General features: G+C 36.8%; 2 protein-coding genes, 1 long non-coding RNA gene and 3 other non-coding genes across 7 annotated transcripts; all 6 read left to right on the plus strand.

Moving 5' to 3' along the window:
* The first annotated feature begins 1,256 nt into the window (after positions 1–1,256).
* Positions 1,257–5,765, plus strand: LOC111808910 (phytoene synthase, chloroplastic). 2 transcript variants are annotated; one of them, XM_023695146.1, is made up of 7 exons: positions 1,257–1,584; positions 1,882–2,507; positions 2,592–2,642; positions 3,403–3,575; positions 3,721–3,956; positions 5,103–5,295; positions 5,374–5,591. In XM_023695146.1, exons 2-7 carry the CDS (start codon positions 2,048–2,050, stop codon positions 5,521–5,523), a joined length of 1,263 nt encoding a protein of 420 aa, XP_023550914.1. In that variant the 5' UTR covers positions 1,257–1,584; positions 1,882–2,047; the 3' UTR covers positions 5,524–5,591. The 2 variants fall into 2 exon arrangements, with proteins under 2 accessions (XP_023550914.1, XP_023550915.1); XM_023695147.1 differs by having other exon boundaries at positions 1,258–1,584; positions 2,124–2,507; positions 5,374–5,765.
* A 1,322-nt stretch (positions 5,766–7,087) lies between these two features.
* LOC111809434 lies at positions 7,088–8,331 on the plus strand. Its single transcript, XR_002817228.1, has 2 exons — positions 7,088–7,322; positions 7,884–8,331. It is a non-coding gene; the product is annotated as an uncharacterized LOC111809434 (long non-coding RNA).
* On the plus strand, positions 7,453–7,536 carry LOC111809471. The gene has a single exon (XR_002817241.1). It is a non-coding gene; the product is annotated as a small nucleolar RNA Z103 (small nucleolar RNA).
* On the plus strand, positions 7,702–7,782 carry LOC111809470. Its single transcript, XR_002817240.1, has one exon. It is a non-coding gene; the product is annotated as a small nucleolar RNA Z103 (small nucleolar RNA).
* Positions 7,912–7,992, plus strand: LOC111809469. The gene has a single exon (XR_002817239.1). It is a non-coding gene; the product is annotated as a small nucleolar RNA Z103 (small nucleolar RNA).
* A 2,678-nt stretch (positions 8,332–11,009) lies between the features above and the next one.
* On the plus strand, positions 11,010–17,633 carry LOC111809443 (sucrose synthase 5-like). Its single transcript, XM_023695907.1, has 15 exons — positions 11,010–11,261; positions 11,856–12,010; positions 12,080–12,272; positions 12,501–12,619; positions 12,869–13,085; positions 13,196–13,291; positions 13,365–13,538; positions 14,455–14,571; positions 14,659–14,825; positions 14,916–15,140; positions 15,222–15,788; positions 15,865–16,003; positions 17,182–17,246; positions 17,330–17,359; positions 17,456–17,633. The coding sequence occupies exons 1-15, from the start codon at positions 11,016–11,018 to the stop codon at positions 17,484–17,486; spliced, it is 2,541 nt and encodes an 846-aa protein (XP_023551675.1). The 5' UTR covers positions 11,010–11,015; the 3' UTR covers positions 17,487–17,633.
* Positions 17,634–17,666: the final 33 nt, after the last annotated feature.

Consider the following 17,666-nt stretch of genomic DNA (forward strand, 5'->3'; position numbering starts at 1 on the left):
ATCGTGTGATTGAGCCATGATAAGGAAGGTGCACTTTGTTGGTATTGGTAGTGACTTTCAATTTTTTTTAAGTTTACTCCTAATTATTTAAACTTATTTAAAATACTTTTAATTTTAATTTTAAAAAGTTATAATTATAAAATTTTATTTTATTTTTAAGAGAAAAATAATTAAGTTTTAAAAGTATATGGACTAAAATGTGTAATTTTAGGTGGAGTGGGCCATACACTAGGGGTGGGTAATCCTAATAGGACGGGACCATCTCAGCTTCCGCGTTTGCCACGTGTGCAGCTAAGGATACAGTGTATCTCGCGGTAAAGTGAATTTATGATAACGTTATCCTCCGCTGATTGGGCTGACCTGTCCACGTGTGATCTCCTTTATTATCCACACAATTCTCTTTTTATCTTATTTTTATCCTTTTCTTTTCTTTAAGCTTATTTAATATTTTAATATTAATTAGTTAAATCATTGTAATGACATGAAATGACGTCGTTTTCCCGTATTTAATGTGTCTCTCTCTTTCTTTCCTTCCCCGTACCATGAGTTTGTTACGTAGATCATTCTTAAATTTACAAACAAATAATTATTAAATTCCTTTATTTTCACAATTAATCATCTATTTTAATTTTTTTTTTCATAAATATTTAATTTTATTTATTTTATACATATTTTCAAATTTTAAATCAAGTTTTAAACTCAATAAATTTTAATTTTTTTTTCATGAATTATGAAAAATAAATACAAAGTTTTTAATAAAATTAAATAGTTATAATTCATAATAATAGCAATTCACGGAGTAAATCTATTAATAGTAATATAGGTGAGATGGAAATATTCACTATAATATCTATTTAACTAAAATTAATTTTCTTAGTCTAACCTGTCTTAGAATATTGATGTAACAGGTGAAGCCTACGACTAACAGTCTGGTTTGTCTAGTTATAAGAAAGACTTTGTTCTCCTCCCCAGTGAGATTGACACACAGTTTAATGTGACACCATTTGTAACAATATTTTGGGATCTAAGTTGACACACAGTTTGATGTCTGGTTTTGACACCATTTGTAACAATGGTCTAAGCCCACTACTAACAATTGTCCGTTTTTGCCTGTTATGTATCGTTGTCAACCTCACGATTTTAAAACACGTATGTTCCTATGTTCGGGAAGGTTTCCACAATCTTATAAAAATGGTACAACGGATTTGAGAGGTCACAATTATGCTGGAGTTGATACTAAAAACAAAAAATGAAGTAACAATAGCTACAATTCCGACACTCTTATTTGTCTCAGCCCACAAGCGGAGCTGCAAGTTGCAGAAAATTCAACCCCCAGCACAGGGGAAAATATAAAAAAGAACTAGCCGAGCTCATGCAACCACACAGTTTGCGGATCAAATTCCGTGAGAGCCTCCATCCACCACCAAGCCCAAAAAGCGCACAGCCGCCTCGATTCAACTCACGTCCCCGCAACAAGAACACCCAATTCAATCACCCTTTTACACGATCAAACACCAAAGTGGAATCAAAACCCAGAAACAAATTCCAGAGCCCTCTCTGTTTCATTGCTGTTCTTCATCAATCGTAAGCGTTCCTGTTCTTATATCATGTAATAGCCTCGTGTTCTTGCTTTTTATTTTATGATTAGTCAAATTTCGATGACGAAAGAAACCGACCCTTTTCCACTAACCCACAAAAAGAGAAACAGTGAACTGAGCTTTTAAATTTTTTGCCATTTCTTGAGGATTATCATCATGTGGGTGTTTGGTATTTGTTGGTTATGAACTATTTTTTTATGCCCATTCAATCGGGTTCTTATATTAGTTTATTGTAATCCATATTGGGTGTATTTTTTTATGAATATTCTTGGACGAATTACAGGTGCGATACAAAAGAGAAGCTAAGTGGTAGCTTTCTCCGTGTCGAAGCATTGCTTAGAATTTCTTGGACGGTTCAATCGGATTTTAATTCGCTTTTTTCTATCCATATTTCAACTGGATTTCTCGATTCCTCTGCGATTCGTTGATTAATCGATTCATAATTTGATATGTCTTTTGCTTCATCGTTGATTATCTCTCCCAACGTCGAAATTTCCCCATCGATCTTCGGGTTTCTTGATTCAGTTCGCGATGGATCCCAAATTCTCGATTCTTCTAGATTCTTCTCGCGAAATCGAGCGGCGAATTTGATGAACAAGAAACAGAAACGAGTGAATCACTCTCACTCTATAGAATTGAAATATCCAATTCTTTGTCAAGGTGGATATGGCTCTGTTATTGCAGCAAGTATGGTGGCGAATCCCGCCGGAGAAATGGCAGTCTCGGCGGAGGAGAAGGTGTATAACGTAGTTATGAAACAGGCTGCTCTGGTGAAACGGCAACTGAGAACCGCCGGAGAATTGGATGTTAAGCCGGATATTGTTCTTCCGGGGACTCTTAGCTTGTTGAATGAAGCTTATGATCGTTGTGGTGAAGTTTGTGCAGAGTATGCCAAGACATTTTATCTGGGTTAGCCTTTTTTTGTTGAGATTTCTCTAACCAAAATCTCTGTTAATTGGATTCTTATCTGATTCGTGTTCTTATTGTTCTTAGGAACTATGTTGATGACTCCTGAGCGGCAAAAGGCTATTTGGGCAATTTATGGTAAGGGCTTTTCTTCTTTTCTGCTTTGACCGTCATCTATTTTGTGATATTCCACATTGGTTGGTTGGGAAGGATAAAGAAACACCCTTTATAAGGGTGTGGAAACCTTTTCCTAGAGCCCAAAGAAGACAATATCTACTAGCAGTGGACTTAAGTCGTTACGAATGGTATTAGAGCCAGACACCGAGCAATATGCCAACGAGGAGGCTATTCTCCGAAGGGGTAGATACGAAGTGGTGTGTCAGTAAAGACACTAGGGCTCGAAGGGAGTGGATTTGGTGGGAGTCCTGCATTGATTGGAGAAAGGAACAAGTGTCGGCAAGGACACTGGGCCCTGAAAGGGAGTGTGGATTGTGATAGATTGTGATATCCCACATTGGCAATATGCCAGCGAGGAGGCTATTCTCCAAAGGGGTAGATACGAGGCGGTGTGCCAGTAAAGACGTTAGGCCTTGAAGGGAGTGGATTTGGTGGGAGTCCCACATCGATTGGAGAAAGGAACGAGTGTCAATGAGGACGCTGGGCCCTGAAAGGGGATGGATTGTGATATCCCACATTGGTTGAGGAGGAGAACGAAACACCCTTTATTAGGGTGTGGAAACCTTTTTCTAGCAGACAATGTCTGCTAGCGGTGGGCTTGAGCCGTTACATAAGCATGATATCATTTCATCTCTGAAATCTGCAACTTTCTGGCATACATTTTTTCCCATTTCTGAGCCATTGATTTGAGAGAAAACTTGCCTTTGTTCTTGGCATAAAGTATGGTGTAGGAGAACAGATGAACTGGTTGATGGGCCAAATGCTTCGCACATAACACCTTCTGCATTGGACAGATGGGAGGCAAGGTTGGAAGATCTTTTCCAAGGGAGGCCATTTGATATGCTCGACGCAGCGTTAGCCGATACCGTTACTAAGTTTCCGGTTGATATTCAGGTTGGATATGGTTCGATCTAACACTAATGTCATACTAAATCTTATACGTTCGTACTTCGTTTGTACTTGTTTTCATGGATGTAGTAGCCATGGTGTTTTTGGTTATCGAGCGGATTGAAGTCTAATAGGTTTTCGATATTTGCAGCCGTTCAAAGATATGATCGAAGGGATGAGGATGGATCTAAGGAAGTCGAGATACAAGAATTTCGACGAACTGTATCTATATTGTTATTATGTTGCTGGAACTGTTGGGTTGATGAGTGTTCCTGTCATGGGCGTTGCACCTGACTCACAAGCAAGCACAGAGAGTGTGTATAATGCTGCTTTGGCGTTAGGCATTGCTAATCAGCTTACAAACATTCTTAGAGATGTTGGAGAAGAGTAAGTTCACTGCCCTTTAGTAGTGTACCTTAATGAAATTGGTTCATGTCCCAATTGTTGTCTTTCTAGTTGTCTAGTGTAGGTGTAAGTGTCGAAGTTTAAGAATTAACGACAAACTAAATAACTTAGATAGAATATGTAACGGTCTAAGCCCATCGCTAGCCACATTGTCCTCTTTAGGCTTTTTCTTCCAGGATTTCAGTTAAGGTTTTAAAACGCGTCTACTAAGGAGAGGTTTCCACATGCTTCTAAGGAATGCTTCATTCCCTTTCCAATCGATGTAGGGTCTCACAATCCACCTTCCTTGGGGGCCAGCGTACTCGTTGGCACACTGTTCAGTGTCTAGCTCTAATACCATTTGTAACAATCCAAGCCCATTGTTAACGGATATTGCCCTCTTTAGGCTTTTCCTTCATGGGTTTCACTCAAGGTTTTAAAACGTGTCTAGGTTTTCACATCACATCCTTCTAAGGAATGTTTCGTTTCCTTCCGAATCGATGTAGGATCTCACAATCCACCTCCCTTGGGGACCAACGTACTTGTTGGCAACTGTCCGATGTCTGGCTCTGATACCATTTGTAACAATCCAAGCCCACTGTTAGCCGATATTGCTCTTTTTAGGTTTTTCCTTCCTGAGTTTCACTCAAGGTTTTAAAACGTGTCTACTATGGAGAGGTTTCCACACCCTTATAAGAAATGTTTCGTTCCCTTCCCAATCGACGTAAGATCTCACAATCCACCTCCTTTGGGGGCCAGCGTACTCGTTGGCACACTATCCGTGTCTGACTCTGATACCACTTGTAACAGCCCAAGCCCACTGTTAGCAGTTATTGTCTTCTTTAAACTTTTCCTTCAACGGCTTCTTTCAAAGTTTTAAAACACGTCTACTAGGAAGAGGTTTCCACACCCTTATAAAGAATATTTCGCTCCTTCCCCAACCGATGTAGGATCTCACACAATACATCCAAACCACGGTATCCACCCAGATAACCTATGGTCGAATGATTGTCTAAGGTGCACACAAACTAGTTAGAACACTCACAAATTTTTGTCGTCGGGTTTAAAAAGATGTTAGATTCAAACGATTCGTTTTATGTATTCTAAGACGAACGAAAAGACGTTATAACGAACAAAATGTGTATAAAGTGCTAGAAGAGGAAGAATATATCTACCACAAGACGAGCTAGCTCAAGCTGGACTATCAGACGAGGACATATTCGCCGGAAGAGTAACAGATAAATGGAGAAACTTCATGAAGAATCAAATCAAAAGAGCCAGATTGTTCTTCGATGAGGCCGAGAAAGGAGTGTTGGAGCTTAACAAAGCTAGCAGATGGCCGGTACGTTTCCCTTCACGTCTTAAAATGATAGCTAGTTTTTGTAAGAACATGTTACTCATGAACACTTGTGGTATACAGGTGTGGGCTTCGTTGCTATTATATCGCCAAATCTTGGACGAGATTGAAGCAAATGACTACAACAACTTCACAAAGAGGGCATATGTGAGCAAAGCCAAGAAACTATTGGCTTTGCCAATGGCTTATGCAAGGTCTCTCCTTAGCCCTTAATGAACTCACATCACTATATATACTCAACAAACACAATCAAAATTCAGCTATCTCCATGTTCTTAACTATACAATGCCTCTTCCTACTAGCCATAGTGTGTCTAATTTCATTTTTTGTTCTCGAGAAGGTGTATGATGGGTGTCGGGTCTCGTTCGGGTGGAGATAGTTGAACCTTTTTAACCTCTTGATCGAGGGTACAACACTAACTTATTGATGGGTTTTGAATTTTTTGAGATGAAAAACGTGAAAAACAATCGTAATTTTATCGGGATGGGAGAGGAATAACCTAACGTTTTGATGTACACGTGATGGGAATTTAAAAGTAAATGGTGGATGTCGGTTCCATTAGTCTTTTCATTACCCTCTTTCTTTTTGTTTTCATTTCAAAATTAGCCATGCACGTTCTTGGCCCCACGGATTGAATGAACCTTATTTTATGACTTTTGACTTTTATTCATTTTAGACTTTATACTTTTCAAACGTTTGTTATTGTCCCTAAACTTTTAAATATTGATTGTTTTGGCCGCTTTATTTTTATTCTCCTCTCCCTCTATTTCACGAATCCCTCGAGCCTCCACATACTTTTCATGTTTGTGGCCGAGTTGTTTTTGCTTGTCGAAAATGATTTCTAACGCTTCCCTATTGCGTCTCTCTCTACTTGTACAATCTCTCTCGGTTTTCACTGTTCAGTTATTTCACCCACCTTACTCTGATATCATTCCCTGTTGGGTCTCTCGTCATCATACATGCATTTTGCACGTTATTAATAAATCCTCTCCGACACTAGTCACGTTTTCTTTAAATTCTCAGTTGTCACAACTTATAGTGAACGGTTTTAACATTCGTAATGTGACCCACATCTTTAATAACATCGAATTTAAATATATACTCCGTTTCGATATTGGATTCAAGGGTTTGAAGAATTTGAAATGCTATTGAACAAGGTTTCATACCATTTTATGTGAGTTTATAAGGTAATAAATTAAGACCGTGTTGGAGGGAAAAAAAATCTCATAAAACTCAAATATAAATCTCATAATAATTTTAAAATTATGACAGGGTCGAATAAAAAAATGTCAACCCACAAACTGACTCAAGAAAAAAAATGTAACCTAACACAACCTTTTATGATTTAGGTTGGATAATTTGAGTTAGTTGGGTTCTCCAGTAACATAACCTAACACAACCTTTTATGATTTAGGTTGGATAATTTGAGTTAGTTGGGTTCTCCAGTAACATGAATACCCTCCGTGGTAATCTAATCCAATTTTTTATTTTTTATTTTTTATTTTGGGTAATTTACTCAAATTTTTGTTACAAGAAAAAAGAAAAACAAAAAAGATTATTAACGTATAAAATTAATAATTCGAAAGATTTTTTATTTATTATAAATTAATAATAAGTTAAAATTAAAATTAATTAAAATTAATTAAAATAAACTCATCTCATCTTTTCGTTAGTTAAATATAGAATAAATCGAAACCGTACACGTGTCATGAGATTTGTAAAACCTAAAATGCGATTTTAGGGTTTTGGAAGCCGACATTCTCGTCTCTCTGCTTCTATATATAAGTTTCTTAATCTTTATCTTCATCATAAACAATCGTCTTCTTCCTACGGCCATTCTTCTCTGCTTAGTGTTAGGGTTTTGATTCATAGTGTGTAGTCCTTTTCGATTTCTTCGTAGTGGATTTATTGGCGTCGAATACTGATTACGAGCAACCGCGAGACTTCGTTTCATAATCGGCTGCTTCGTATGAGCCGACGCGATAACTGTTCCAATTCTGTGAACTGCAGAGGTTTTCATGGCTTCTTTATGAAGCTAGCCGCTGAATTGCAGTTTTGGATAAATTTAAAGCCACTACTGATTTCTATGGTTTTGTGATTACACGTTTTTCGTTGTATGAAATGTATGATTATTTATCGAAGATGGAATTGATGACACTTTCCCCAAATGATCGACGCCGATTATACTATGCTGGTGTGTGTTTACCACACTCTTGTCTGATCCATCTTCCTCGATCTTGATTGAATTGATTTTCTCCATTTATTGTTCCCTTGGCTTCTGTTGTTTAGTTATTTGAATGCTTAGAAACAACTGCTGTTGATCTTCAATTCTAATGCTATTTTTACCGGTAATTGAGCGCATATAGATGTTTGTTTTTGGTTCGAATGAAGTTGGATGTGATGATACTTTCCCCAAATGATCGACGCTGATTATACTATGCTGGTGTCTATATCACATTCTGTCTGATCCATCTTCTTCGATTTGATTTAGTTGTTTTCTCTTCCCTGGAGTATCCATTGCTTAAATTTTATTTTCTCATTGATTATTTTGACATGAAACGTCTGTTTTCAAGTGATAATAGTTGCATACGTGCTCTGAAGATGGAAGTGATGATACTTTCCCCAAACGATCGACGCTGATTATACTATGCTGGTGCTCTTAGCACTTTGAATCTGATCCATCTTCCAGCATATCCGTTTATATTCTTTAAAATCAGAATTAAGAATATCCTCTTTTAGTTTTTATATATATATATTTTAACGTCTTTCGCTTTCTGAGTCTAGAATTGAGGTGGTTTAATTGTAATAGTTCATTATCTAGACTGCTTGTGATCAATTTCCTTCGGGATAAATGCGCAACAATTTCCAGCCTGGTAGAAGTTTTTAGACCTCGATGAATTTATGTAATCAATTACCAACTACCTACCTGTTTCTGGGTATTCAAGAATGTTTTGTTAATACTCATTCAAATGATATTGTTTCTGTTTACAGCGAATTGCTATTTGGACATGAGATTTACGGTCATATTTGTTTAACAGTTCGATTGTGACTTTCACATCCATCTCACAACGTATTTATGTTCTACATTGAGTACAATTTTTCAAATATGGGCTTGGAGTAACCGCAATATTCGTTCATTCTTTTGTAATTCCCTGCGTTATGGATGCCATCTGCACACCTTAAATGTATATCCTCCATCGTCGACATGGTTAACTACTTTACTGTAGTTTATTTCCAAAATTTTATGCCAGTTCTTTATTTTCTCATAAATTTGTATGTTCACTTGTTACCTACTTTTTAATTGTATATGCATCGTTATGTGCGTATTTATTTGTGTACATTCACATATGATTATTACATTTTAGGGATGAATCAAAATGATAATGTGTTTGGATTGAGGGCAAGAATGTAGTTTCCCTTTCTTTAGGCATGTTTTTCTATGAGGTTTGTGAATGAATTAAACAAGAATCCAACATTAATTTTTCACATTAACCCCGCAAGGATTCAATGGATTGTGCATTATTTTAAATTTTTAAAAATTTAAAATTGTATGTGCCTTTTGTATCTTATACTATAATATAAAATTGGCCAATTGTACAATATTATATATAAAAGAAATGATAAGATACCGTAAATCCATTTGCTTCATTTTGCACATAGCTTTTTGCGTAGTGGAATGTCTTTTCAAAATGAAATTCTCATTCAAAATTGTTTATAAGTCCTGCAAGATATCTTGTTCATCTCCAATTTGAAATTCTCTAAGAATCTCCTCTTTTTTTTGTTCTAGGTGCTTTGATTACTTCAAAAAAACAAAAACTATGATGGGTAGCCGCATATTCTAATATATTCTATGTTTTAATTCCTCATTTTGATTATGATTTATTTTTATTTCTTAGTTTTGAGTTTAGTTTTTATTTATTTGCTTTTTTTTTTAAAAAAAAATAAGATACTTTTATCATTTTTAGAATTAGTTGATATAAGGAATTGATTACAACTTGATTATACTATAAATTATATAAATTACTATTTATTGATTGCAATTATCACAGGCCAAGATTAAAAATTATTACACTCATAATTCAACTTTCAATTTTTTTTCAAAAAAAATTAAAAATATATCAAACATAAATTGTAATTGATGTCTACACTCTCTTACATGCTTTTAGACTTTTGTAAAGAACAATATATATATATATATTTTTTTTTTGCTTATTGATTAGTTTAAGACTAATTAATCACCACTAGAAATGGAAAGAGAATAAATAATTTTTGAAAGTAAAAAAAAAAAAGAAAAACCGATAAAATAAAATAAAATAAAATGTGACGTTTTCTTTTTGTCACATCTCTTTGGTTCTCATTGTCTAAACTTTAGGTACATTCATTGAATATGCTTTTTTTTTTCTTCTTTTTTTAAAAAAGATTCCCACAATGGAATAATTAATATACTCTTATATGGCTATAGAAAAAAAAGTTAATGACATAATAATAATTTTCATAAATTAAAATATTACTCCGGTCTTTCTGTATGTATTTCTTTCTATTTTAGTTTATTACCTAGTTTCTGTTAATCCTAAAAATATTATTGTTATTTTCTTTTTATATTTAATGAATATTATTTATCAAATTAGTAATTAAATTTAACATAAACTAGTAATTAAATTTTCTAAATTTTCTTTATAAAAAATGTAAGATTTATTTTATTGTCACTATCTTTAACATAGTCTTTGACTATTTTATTATGGTCGTTAATAGTGAATTTTTTTTTTTATGGCTAATTACAAATTACCCACCAACCTCAAAATCAAAAAAATAATTTAAATTCTAAAAATTTAGAACATATCAATATTAGAAGTGGATTCCATTTGAGTTTAGGGTTTGCTTTCAACTCTTTGATGGGAATACAATTCTTGGTTTGGTGAAAGACACTAAATCTTGGAATAAAGTATAGGCTTTTTTATTTTTTATTTTTTATTTAAAAAAAAACAAAAGATCAAAGAATTTTAGGTTACTTTTGTAAGTAATTATTTCAATGATTGAAGTTTTGTTTCCGTACAAAATTTACTTGTTAGAAATGTATATGTTCATGGGGCGGGGATGAAAAGTCTTCCCCGTTCCTTTCTCCGCCTTCTATTTCAATCCATCTCAATGAAATTCTCCATTTATTTTTGTGGAGATTCCCCATCTGAAATATAATCTCCGCCCCTAGTCCCATTTAGCTAACAAAGAAGAATCTCCCTCCACTCTCTTCCCATTTTCCACCCTATTCGGGTTAAACTTCAAATGTGGACCGAAAATGCTGTCAACATACATATAGTAATGAACTCGGGTGGGTAAAGGCGAATCACTTCAAATGTAGATGTGAGATTTCTTTTAGTTCATATCTTTGGACCGAAACTACATTACCTAGCAACTAATCCTCAAAACAAATGGTATAAAAATGTAGGAGAAACAAGGAAAGATTGAAATAGAATTGGTTTGCAGTCATCAGTGAATGCAAGTAAAGAATAATGAATTAACATGAAACAAAACAATACCCATTGCGTGAGAGAAAAGGGCATCTTCACACCCACAAATAATTCTTTCCCCTTTTTCCAAGAATGTTGTTCCTCCTTGTCTTCAACTCAAAAAGGCACCCATTTGGGGCCTCCTATAAATGCCCCTTGGCTTGACCTCTTCTTGCATATCTTGCTGATCATCATCATATCATGGCTTCTTCAATGGTGAATGGCAATGCCAACGGTGGTGCTACGTTGATTGCTGATGGGATGCCGGAGGCCTTGAGGCAAAGCCATAACTATATGAAGAGATGCTTTGGGAAGTTTGTGGAGAAGGGGAATAGGAGCTTGAAGGTCAAGCAATTGATCGAGGAGATGGAGCTTGTCGTTGAGGATAAGACCGAGAGGAATAGGGTCATGGAGGGTGTGCTCGGTCTTATGCTCACTTCTACTCAGGTTCGTCTAATCAATCTCTCTATTCATGTTCAGTAAAAATACACTTGCACTTTGTCTCAAAAGTTTTTCAAAAGTATTCCAAAAATACCTCTGGATTTTAAAAAGTTTCGTTCATACCCTTCCGAGATTAGTAAAAATATCATTGAACTTTGCACTTTGCCTCAAGAGTTTAAAAAATACCTCTGAACTTTAAAAAGTTTCGTTAATACTCTTTCGAGATTGGAACTTTGCACTTTTATCTCAAGAGTACCAACTTTAAAAAAATATTCCCAAAATACTTTTGAACTTAAATTTTTTTTTGTTAATACCATTGAACTTTGCAAGTTGTCTCAAAAATACTCTTAAACTTTCAAAAATATTGCAAAAATACCCTTAAACTTTCAAAAATATTGCAAAAATACTCCTGAACTTTAAAAAGATTTGTTAATACCCTTCCGGGATTAGTAAAAATACCCTTAAACTTTGCACTTTGTCCCAAAAGTACCCTATTTAAAAAAATATCCCGAAACTTTAAAAAATTTCATTAATACCCTTCAAGGGAATTTTCATTAATTTACCCTAATTTTTTACGACATGCATTGTTGTCATGCATAGGTAGCAATAGCCATTCCTCCGTATGTTGCATTTGCCATACGACCAGAACCGGGATGTTGGGAATTCGTTGAAGTCAACTCTCTCGATCTCTCGGTCAAATCTCTCACCCCAGCTGAATTTCTCAAGTTAAAGGAGACGATTTATGACGAAGAATGGTACGAAAACGTGCTTATTATTACTAAGTTTCTTGTTTTAAACGTCTAAGTATATGGATTATGTTGTAGGGCAAGTGATGAAAATGCATTGGAAGTGGATTTTGGAGCCATTGAATTCACAACTCCTCACTTAACCATTCCCTCATCAATTGGAGAAGGCCTTAGTTATACCACAAAGTTCCTCACCTCAAAGCTTAGTGGAAAGTTGGAAAATTCACAACCTCTTGTGGATTACTTGTTGTCCCTTGATTATCAAGGAGAGGTACGTTAAATTCGCGTTTTTGAAAATCGTGCTCGTTTTTTCGTAATTTTTCTCATATGGGTGTTAAAAAAAATTGATGATTCAAAAAACCCATCAATCGATTCGATTCAACAGGTACGTATCTGTTGGGTCTAGAGAATGTCTCATCCCGACCCAATTCAACCTAACCCACAAACACCCTTATTCTTTCATCTTTCTCTCTAACGGTGAAATTAATTTGTGTTACAGAAACTTATGATAAACGAGACTCTGAACACAGCTTCCAAGCTCCAAATGGCACTAATTCTCGCTGATATTTTCCTCTCCGTACTTCCTCCCGACACCCCTTACGAAAACTTCTATCTCAAGTGAGTAACCCTAATCACTTTCGGTTAAGAATCTATCCTAACCCATTAGCTTAACTTATCGAGAACATTAATTAGTCGTAAGTTTGAATTCTCGTAAAGTTATTTTCTTCTTAACTTCATGTCTAAGAAAAATATTCGAGAACGAGATATCATTCCGAATATATACCTTATACTAACTCTAAAAAATTTAACGTTACGAGTTCAATATTAACTAATTTATGTGTTCCGCTCCCTCGTGACGGGAATCAGATTCAAGCAATGGGGCTTTGAGAGAGGATGGGGAGAGTGTGCAGGAAGAGTAAAGGAAACCATAAGATGTTTGTCTGAAATATTCCAAGCTTATGATCCAATCCAAATGGAGAAGTTCTTCAGTAGACTTCCTAATCTTTTCAATGTTGTCATTTTGTCTCCTCATGGATACTTTGGTCAAGCTGATGTTCTTGGTTTGCCCGATACCGGAGGCCAGGTATGAGTGTTCGTCGATCTCGGGATCGAATAGATATCGTTTTCTAAAACCATATGGTATCGTAATCATAAGAGAGTATTCATACGATCGACGTTTGTGTGATTGTCTAGGTTGTGTACATTCTTGATCAAGTTAAAGCTATGGAAGAAGAACTTGTTCTTAGAATTAAGCAACAAGGCCTCGATTTCAAGCCTCAAATTATTATCGTAAGTGTTCGATAAAAATAATACGATGATACTATGTTAAATTACCGCTAAACTTAAAAGTTTGTGTATGCAGATTACAAGACTTATACCGGATGCTAAGGGGACTAAGTGCAACCAAGAAATAGAACCTGTTCTGGGCACTAATTACTCCAAGATTGTAAGGGTACCCTTTAGGACTGAAAAGGGTATCCTTCGTCGTTGGGTTTCTCGTTTCGACGTTTACCCTTTTCTCGAGAAGTTCGCGCAGGTAGATTCTAAACATTATTTGGATCTAGGTTATGTTGACATATGATATTTTGTAACAGCCCGAATCCACTGTTAGTAGATATTGTCCTCTTTGGGTTTTTCCTTTCGGGCTTCTCCTCAAGGTTTTTATAATACGTCTAATAGGGAGAGATTTCCACACCCTTATAAAGAATGCTTTGTTCCCCTCTCCAACTGATGTGGGATCTCATAATTTACCATCCTTTGGGGCTCAACGTCCTTGCTAGCACTTGTTCCTCTCTCCAATTGATGCAGCTAGCAAGGACACTAGGCCCCGAATGAGGATGGATTGTGAGATCCCACATCGGTTGGAGAGGAGAACAAAACATTATTTATAAGGGTGTGAAGACCTCTTCCTAGAATGTGACATCTCGCATTGATTAGAGAGAGGAACGAGTGTCAGCGAGGACATTGGGCCTCAAATAAGGGTAGATAGGACATTGGACTCTAACACGTGTTTCCTTCTCCAACCGGTGTGGGGTCTCACAATCCATCCTCCTTCGGAACCCAGCGTCCTCGCTGGTATTCATTCTCTCTCTAATCGATGTGATATCCCACATCGGTTGGAGAGAGGAACGAGTGTCAGCAAGGAAACTGGGCCCCGAAGAAGGGTGGATTGTGAGATCACACATTAGTTGGAGAGGGAAACGAAACATTCTTCATAAGGTACAAAAACCAAAATTAAAACCTTGAGAGGAAATCCAGAAAGAAAAGCTCAAAGAGAACAATATCTACAAACAGTGAGCTTGAGCGGTTACACATTCATTAACTATTTCTTCGTTCCATAGCATAGTCCAAACAAAAACATGGACGCGTCAGTAACCCAAAAACAAAATCTTTATCAAACGAACGGAAAATCTTGATCTAACACGAGTTCGTTTCGTTTTGTTTTGTACTAGGATGCCACTACCAAAGTACTAGAACTGATGGAAGCAAAGCCAGATCTAATCATTGGAAACTACACTGATGGGAATCTAGTGGCATCACTCATGGCCAGCAAACTAGGAGTAACTCAAGTATTAAACTTCTTCATTTGCTCTCTTAGATATATATCTAAACGCTAATATCGCAAAAATTTGACTAAGTATGGAAACTAAAAACAGGGCACCATTGCACATGCCTTGGAGAAAACAAAGTATGAAGATTCAGATCTTAAGTGGAAGGAATTGGACTCTAAATATCACTTTTCATGTCAGTTTACAGCTGACATTCTTGCTATGAATGCCACTGATTTTGTGATAGCAAGCACATTCCAAGAGATAGCGGGAAGGTCGGTAAAAACGAAGCGAACGTTCGATGATTACGAGCATGTTTAGAATGACTTTCTACGTGCTTAAAACTTTTTCTTTCATGGTTTTAGCAAGGAGAAGCCGGGGCAATATGAAAGCCACGAGGCGTTTACGCTTCCGGGACTATGTCGAATCGTGTCGGGAATCAATGTATTTGATCCTAAGTTCAACATTGCAGCACCTGGAGCGGATCAATCAGTCTATTTTCCTAACACGGCGAAAGAACAACGATTCGTGTCGTTTCAACCCGCGATTGAGGAACTTCTTTTTAGTAAAATTGAGAACAATGAACATATGTGAGTGTTTTTTTTTCATGGTTTTTGACATGTTTTACATTTTTGGAATATGAACCATTGTTCTGTTTTTTCATCAAACAGAGGATATCTAGCTGATCGGACAAAGCCGATTGTCTTTTCGATGGCACGGCTCGATATCGTCAAGAACATCACCGGGTTGGTCGAATGGTTTGGGAAGAATGAAAAGCTGAGAAATTTGGTGAATCTTGTAGTGGTTGGTGGATTCTTTGATCCTTCAAAATCAAAAGATAGAGAAGAAATTGCAGTGATAAGAAAAATGCATGAATTGATTGACAAATACCAACTCAAAGGTCATATCAGGTGGATAGCAGCACAGACCGATCGACGTCGTAACGGGGAACTATACCGATGCATCGCCGACACGAAAGGAGCGTTCGTGCAGCCTGCTCTGTATGAAGCTTTTGGTCTCACAGTCATTGAGGCAATGAATTGTGGCTTACCAACTTTTGCTACAAACCAAGGTGGTCCAGCTGAGATCATAGTTGATGGCATCTCTGGCTTCCATATTGACCCGAACAATGGCGATGAATCGAGCCGAAAGATCGCTAACTTCTTCGAGAAGTGCAAGAAGGATCAATCGTACTGGAACGAGATTTCGAACCGGGGTCTGCAACGGATCGATGAATGGTAATCACAAGAACTAAAAATTGTTACCATGTTCTTGAACTTGATATTGAACTTTGATGATGTTGTGTTTTGGTAGCTATACTTGGAAAATATATGCAAAGAAGGTGCTGAATATGGGTAGCACTTACACTTTTTGGAGGCAATTGAATAAGGACCAAAAGAAGGCAAAGGAAAGATACATTCAACTGTTCTATAATCTGCTTTTCAAGAACTTGGTATGTTTTTTTGGTGCACTTTTTGCTTATAATCGTAACCGATTAAGCCGACTGCTAGTAGATATTGTCTGTTTTGGCTCGTTACGTATTGCTGTTAGTCTCACGGTTTTAAAATGCCTCTATTAGGGAGAGGTTCATACTCCTTTATAAGGAATGCTTATGTTCCCCTCTCCAACTGATGTAGGATCTCACAATCCACACCTTTTGGGGACCCAATGTCCTCGCTAGCACACTGCCCGGTGTCTAGCTTTAATACCATTTGTAACAGCTCAAGTTTACTGCTAGTAGATATTGTATGTTTTGGTCTGTTATGTATCACTCTCAGCCTTATGGTTTTAGAAGGGTGTGGAGACCTCTCTCCCCTATAGACGTGTTTTAAAGCTGAGGCTGATGAAGATACGTAACGAGTCAAAGTGGACAATATCTACTAGCGGTGGGTTTCGGTTATAACAAATGGTATCAGAGCTAGATGGAGGATGTTGGGCCTTGAAGGGGGTGGATTGTGAGATCCCACATTGTTTGGAGAGGAACGAATCATTCTTTAAAAGGGTGTGGAAACCTCTCCCTAGTAGACGTGTTTTAAAATTGTAAAACTGACGGTGATACGCAACGGGCCAAAGTGGATAATATCTGCTAGCGGTGGGATTGGGTTGTAACAAATGGTATTAGAGCCAGACATCGGGCGGTGTGCCAATGAGAACGTTGGGCTCTAAAGGGGGTAGATTGTGAGATTTCACATCGGTTGGAGAGGGGAATGAAGCATTCCTTATAAAGGTTTGGAAACCTCTCCCTAGTAGACATGTTTTAGAATCGTGAAACTGACAGCGATATGTAACGGGCTTAAGCAGACAATATCTATTAGCGGTAGGCTTGGGTTATAAAAATTGGTATCAGAGCTAGACACCGAACGATGTGTTAGCAAGGACGCTAGGCCCCAAAGGAGGGTAGATTGTGAGATCCCACATAAGTTGGAGAGGGGAACCAAGCATTCCTTATAAGGGGTGGAAACCTCTTCCTAGTAGACATGTTCTAAAATCGTGAAGCTGACAGTGATACGTAACGGATTAAAGCAGACAATATCTGTTAACAGTAAACTTAGGACTCTTACAATAATCTCGAACATACATAACCCCTTTTCATCATTCTCCAAGTTACGAGCTTTTTCATTGGCATCTCAGGTGAAGACCGTGCCGATCGCCGTCGACGAACCTCCACAGCCTGCAAAACCACAGCTACCCCAAAAGTAAGCAACACCAACACACATGACATATAATCTTGAATATGAATGAAGAAAAGTAGTCAGTGATATTTGATTTTCTTTTGCAGCTCGAAGCGCACGCAATCTCGGGTTCAAAAGTAAGAATATCGGTTCGAGATCGGTTTGTCGTTTTTAAACTTTCACGTTCGGATGTTGATGAAATAAACTCAGAATTTGAATTATGTTACGTTCAGGTTTTTTGGAGCAGAAAAAGGTGTAAGCTAAGCAAGAAAGCTTTTTTCAGAGTGTTTCCTATCTACATATAATATGTATTCTCAAGCAATCATAATGTATCCCTTTTCCTTATTATATTGAACAACACAATAATTTCAATCTTCTATGGTTAATTCGAGTATAGCTCGTATTGTAGCTCGTATTGCTCTAAGGGTCGATGGGTCTATTTCA

This window comes from Cucurbita pepo, chromosome LG13 (genome assembly GCF_002806865.2).
Source record: "Cucurbita pepo subsp. pepo cultivar mu-cu-16 chromosome LG13, ASM280686v2, whole genome shotgun sequence".
NCBI classification, from domain to species: Eukaryota; Viridiplantae; Streptophyta; class Magnoliopsida; order Cucurbitales; family Cucurbitaceae; genus Cucurbita; species Cucurbita pepo.

Coding starts and splice junctions, on each gene's coding strand:
- LOC111808910 (XM_023695146.1), top strand. CDS start 2,048: ATGTCTTTTGCTTCATCGTTGATTATCTCTCCCAACGTCGAAATTTCC. Junction 3,957..5,102: donor CTTAGAGATGTTGGAGAAGA/GTAAGTTCACTG, acceptor ATGTGTATAAAG/TGCTAGAAGAGGAAGAATAT. Junction 5,296..5,373: donor ACAAAGCTAGCAGATGGCCG/GTACGTTTCCCT, acceptor TGTGGTATACAG/GTGTGGGCTTCGTTGCTATT.
- LOC111809443 (XM_023695907.1), top strand. CDS start 11,016: ATGGCTTCTTCAATGGTGAATGGCAATGCCAACGGTGGTGCTACGTTG. Junction 15,789..15,864: donor CTGCAACGGATCGATGAATG/GTAATCACAAGA, acceptor GTGTTTTGGTAG/CTATACTTGGAAAATATATG. Junction 16,004..17,181: donor ATCTGCTTTTCAAGAACTTG/GTATGTTTTTTT, acceptor TTGGCATCTCAG/GTGAAGACCGTGCCGATCGC.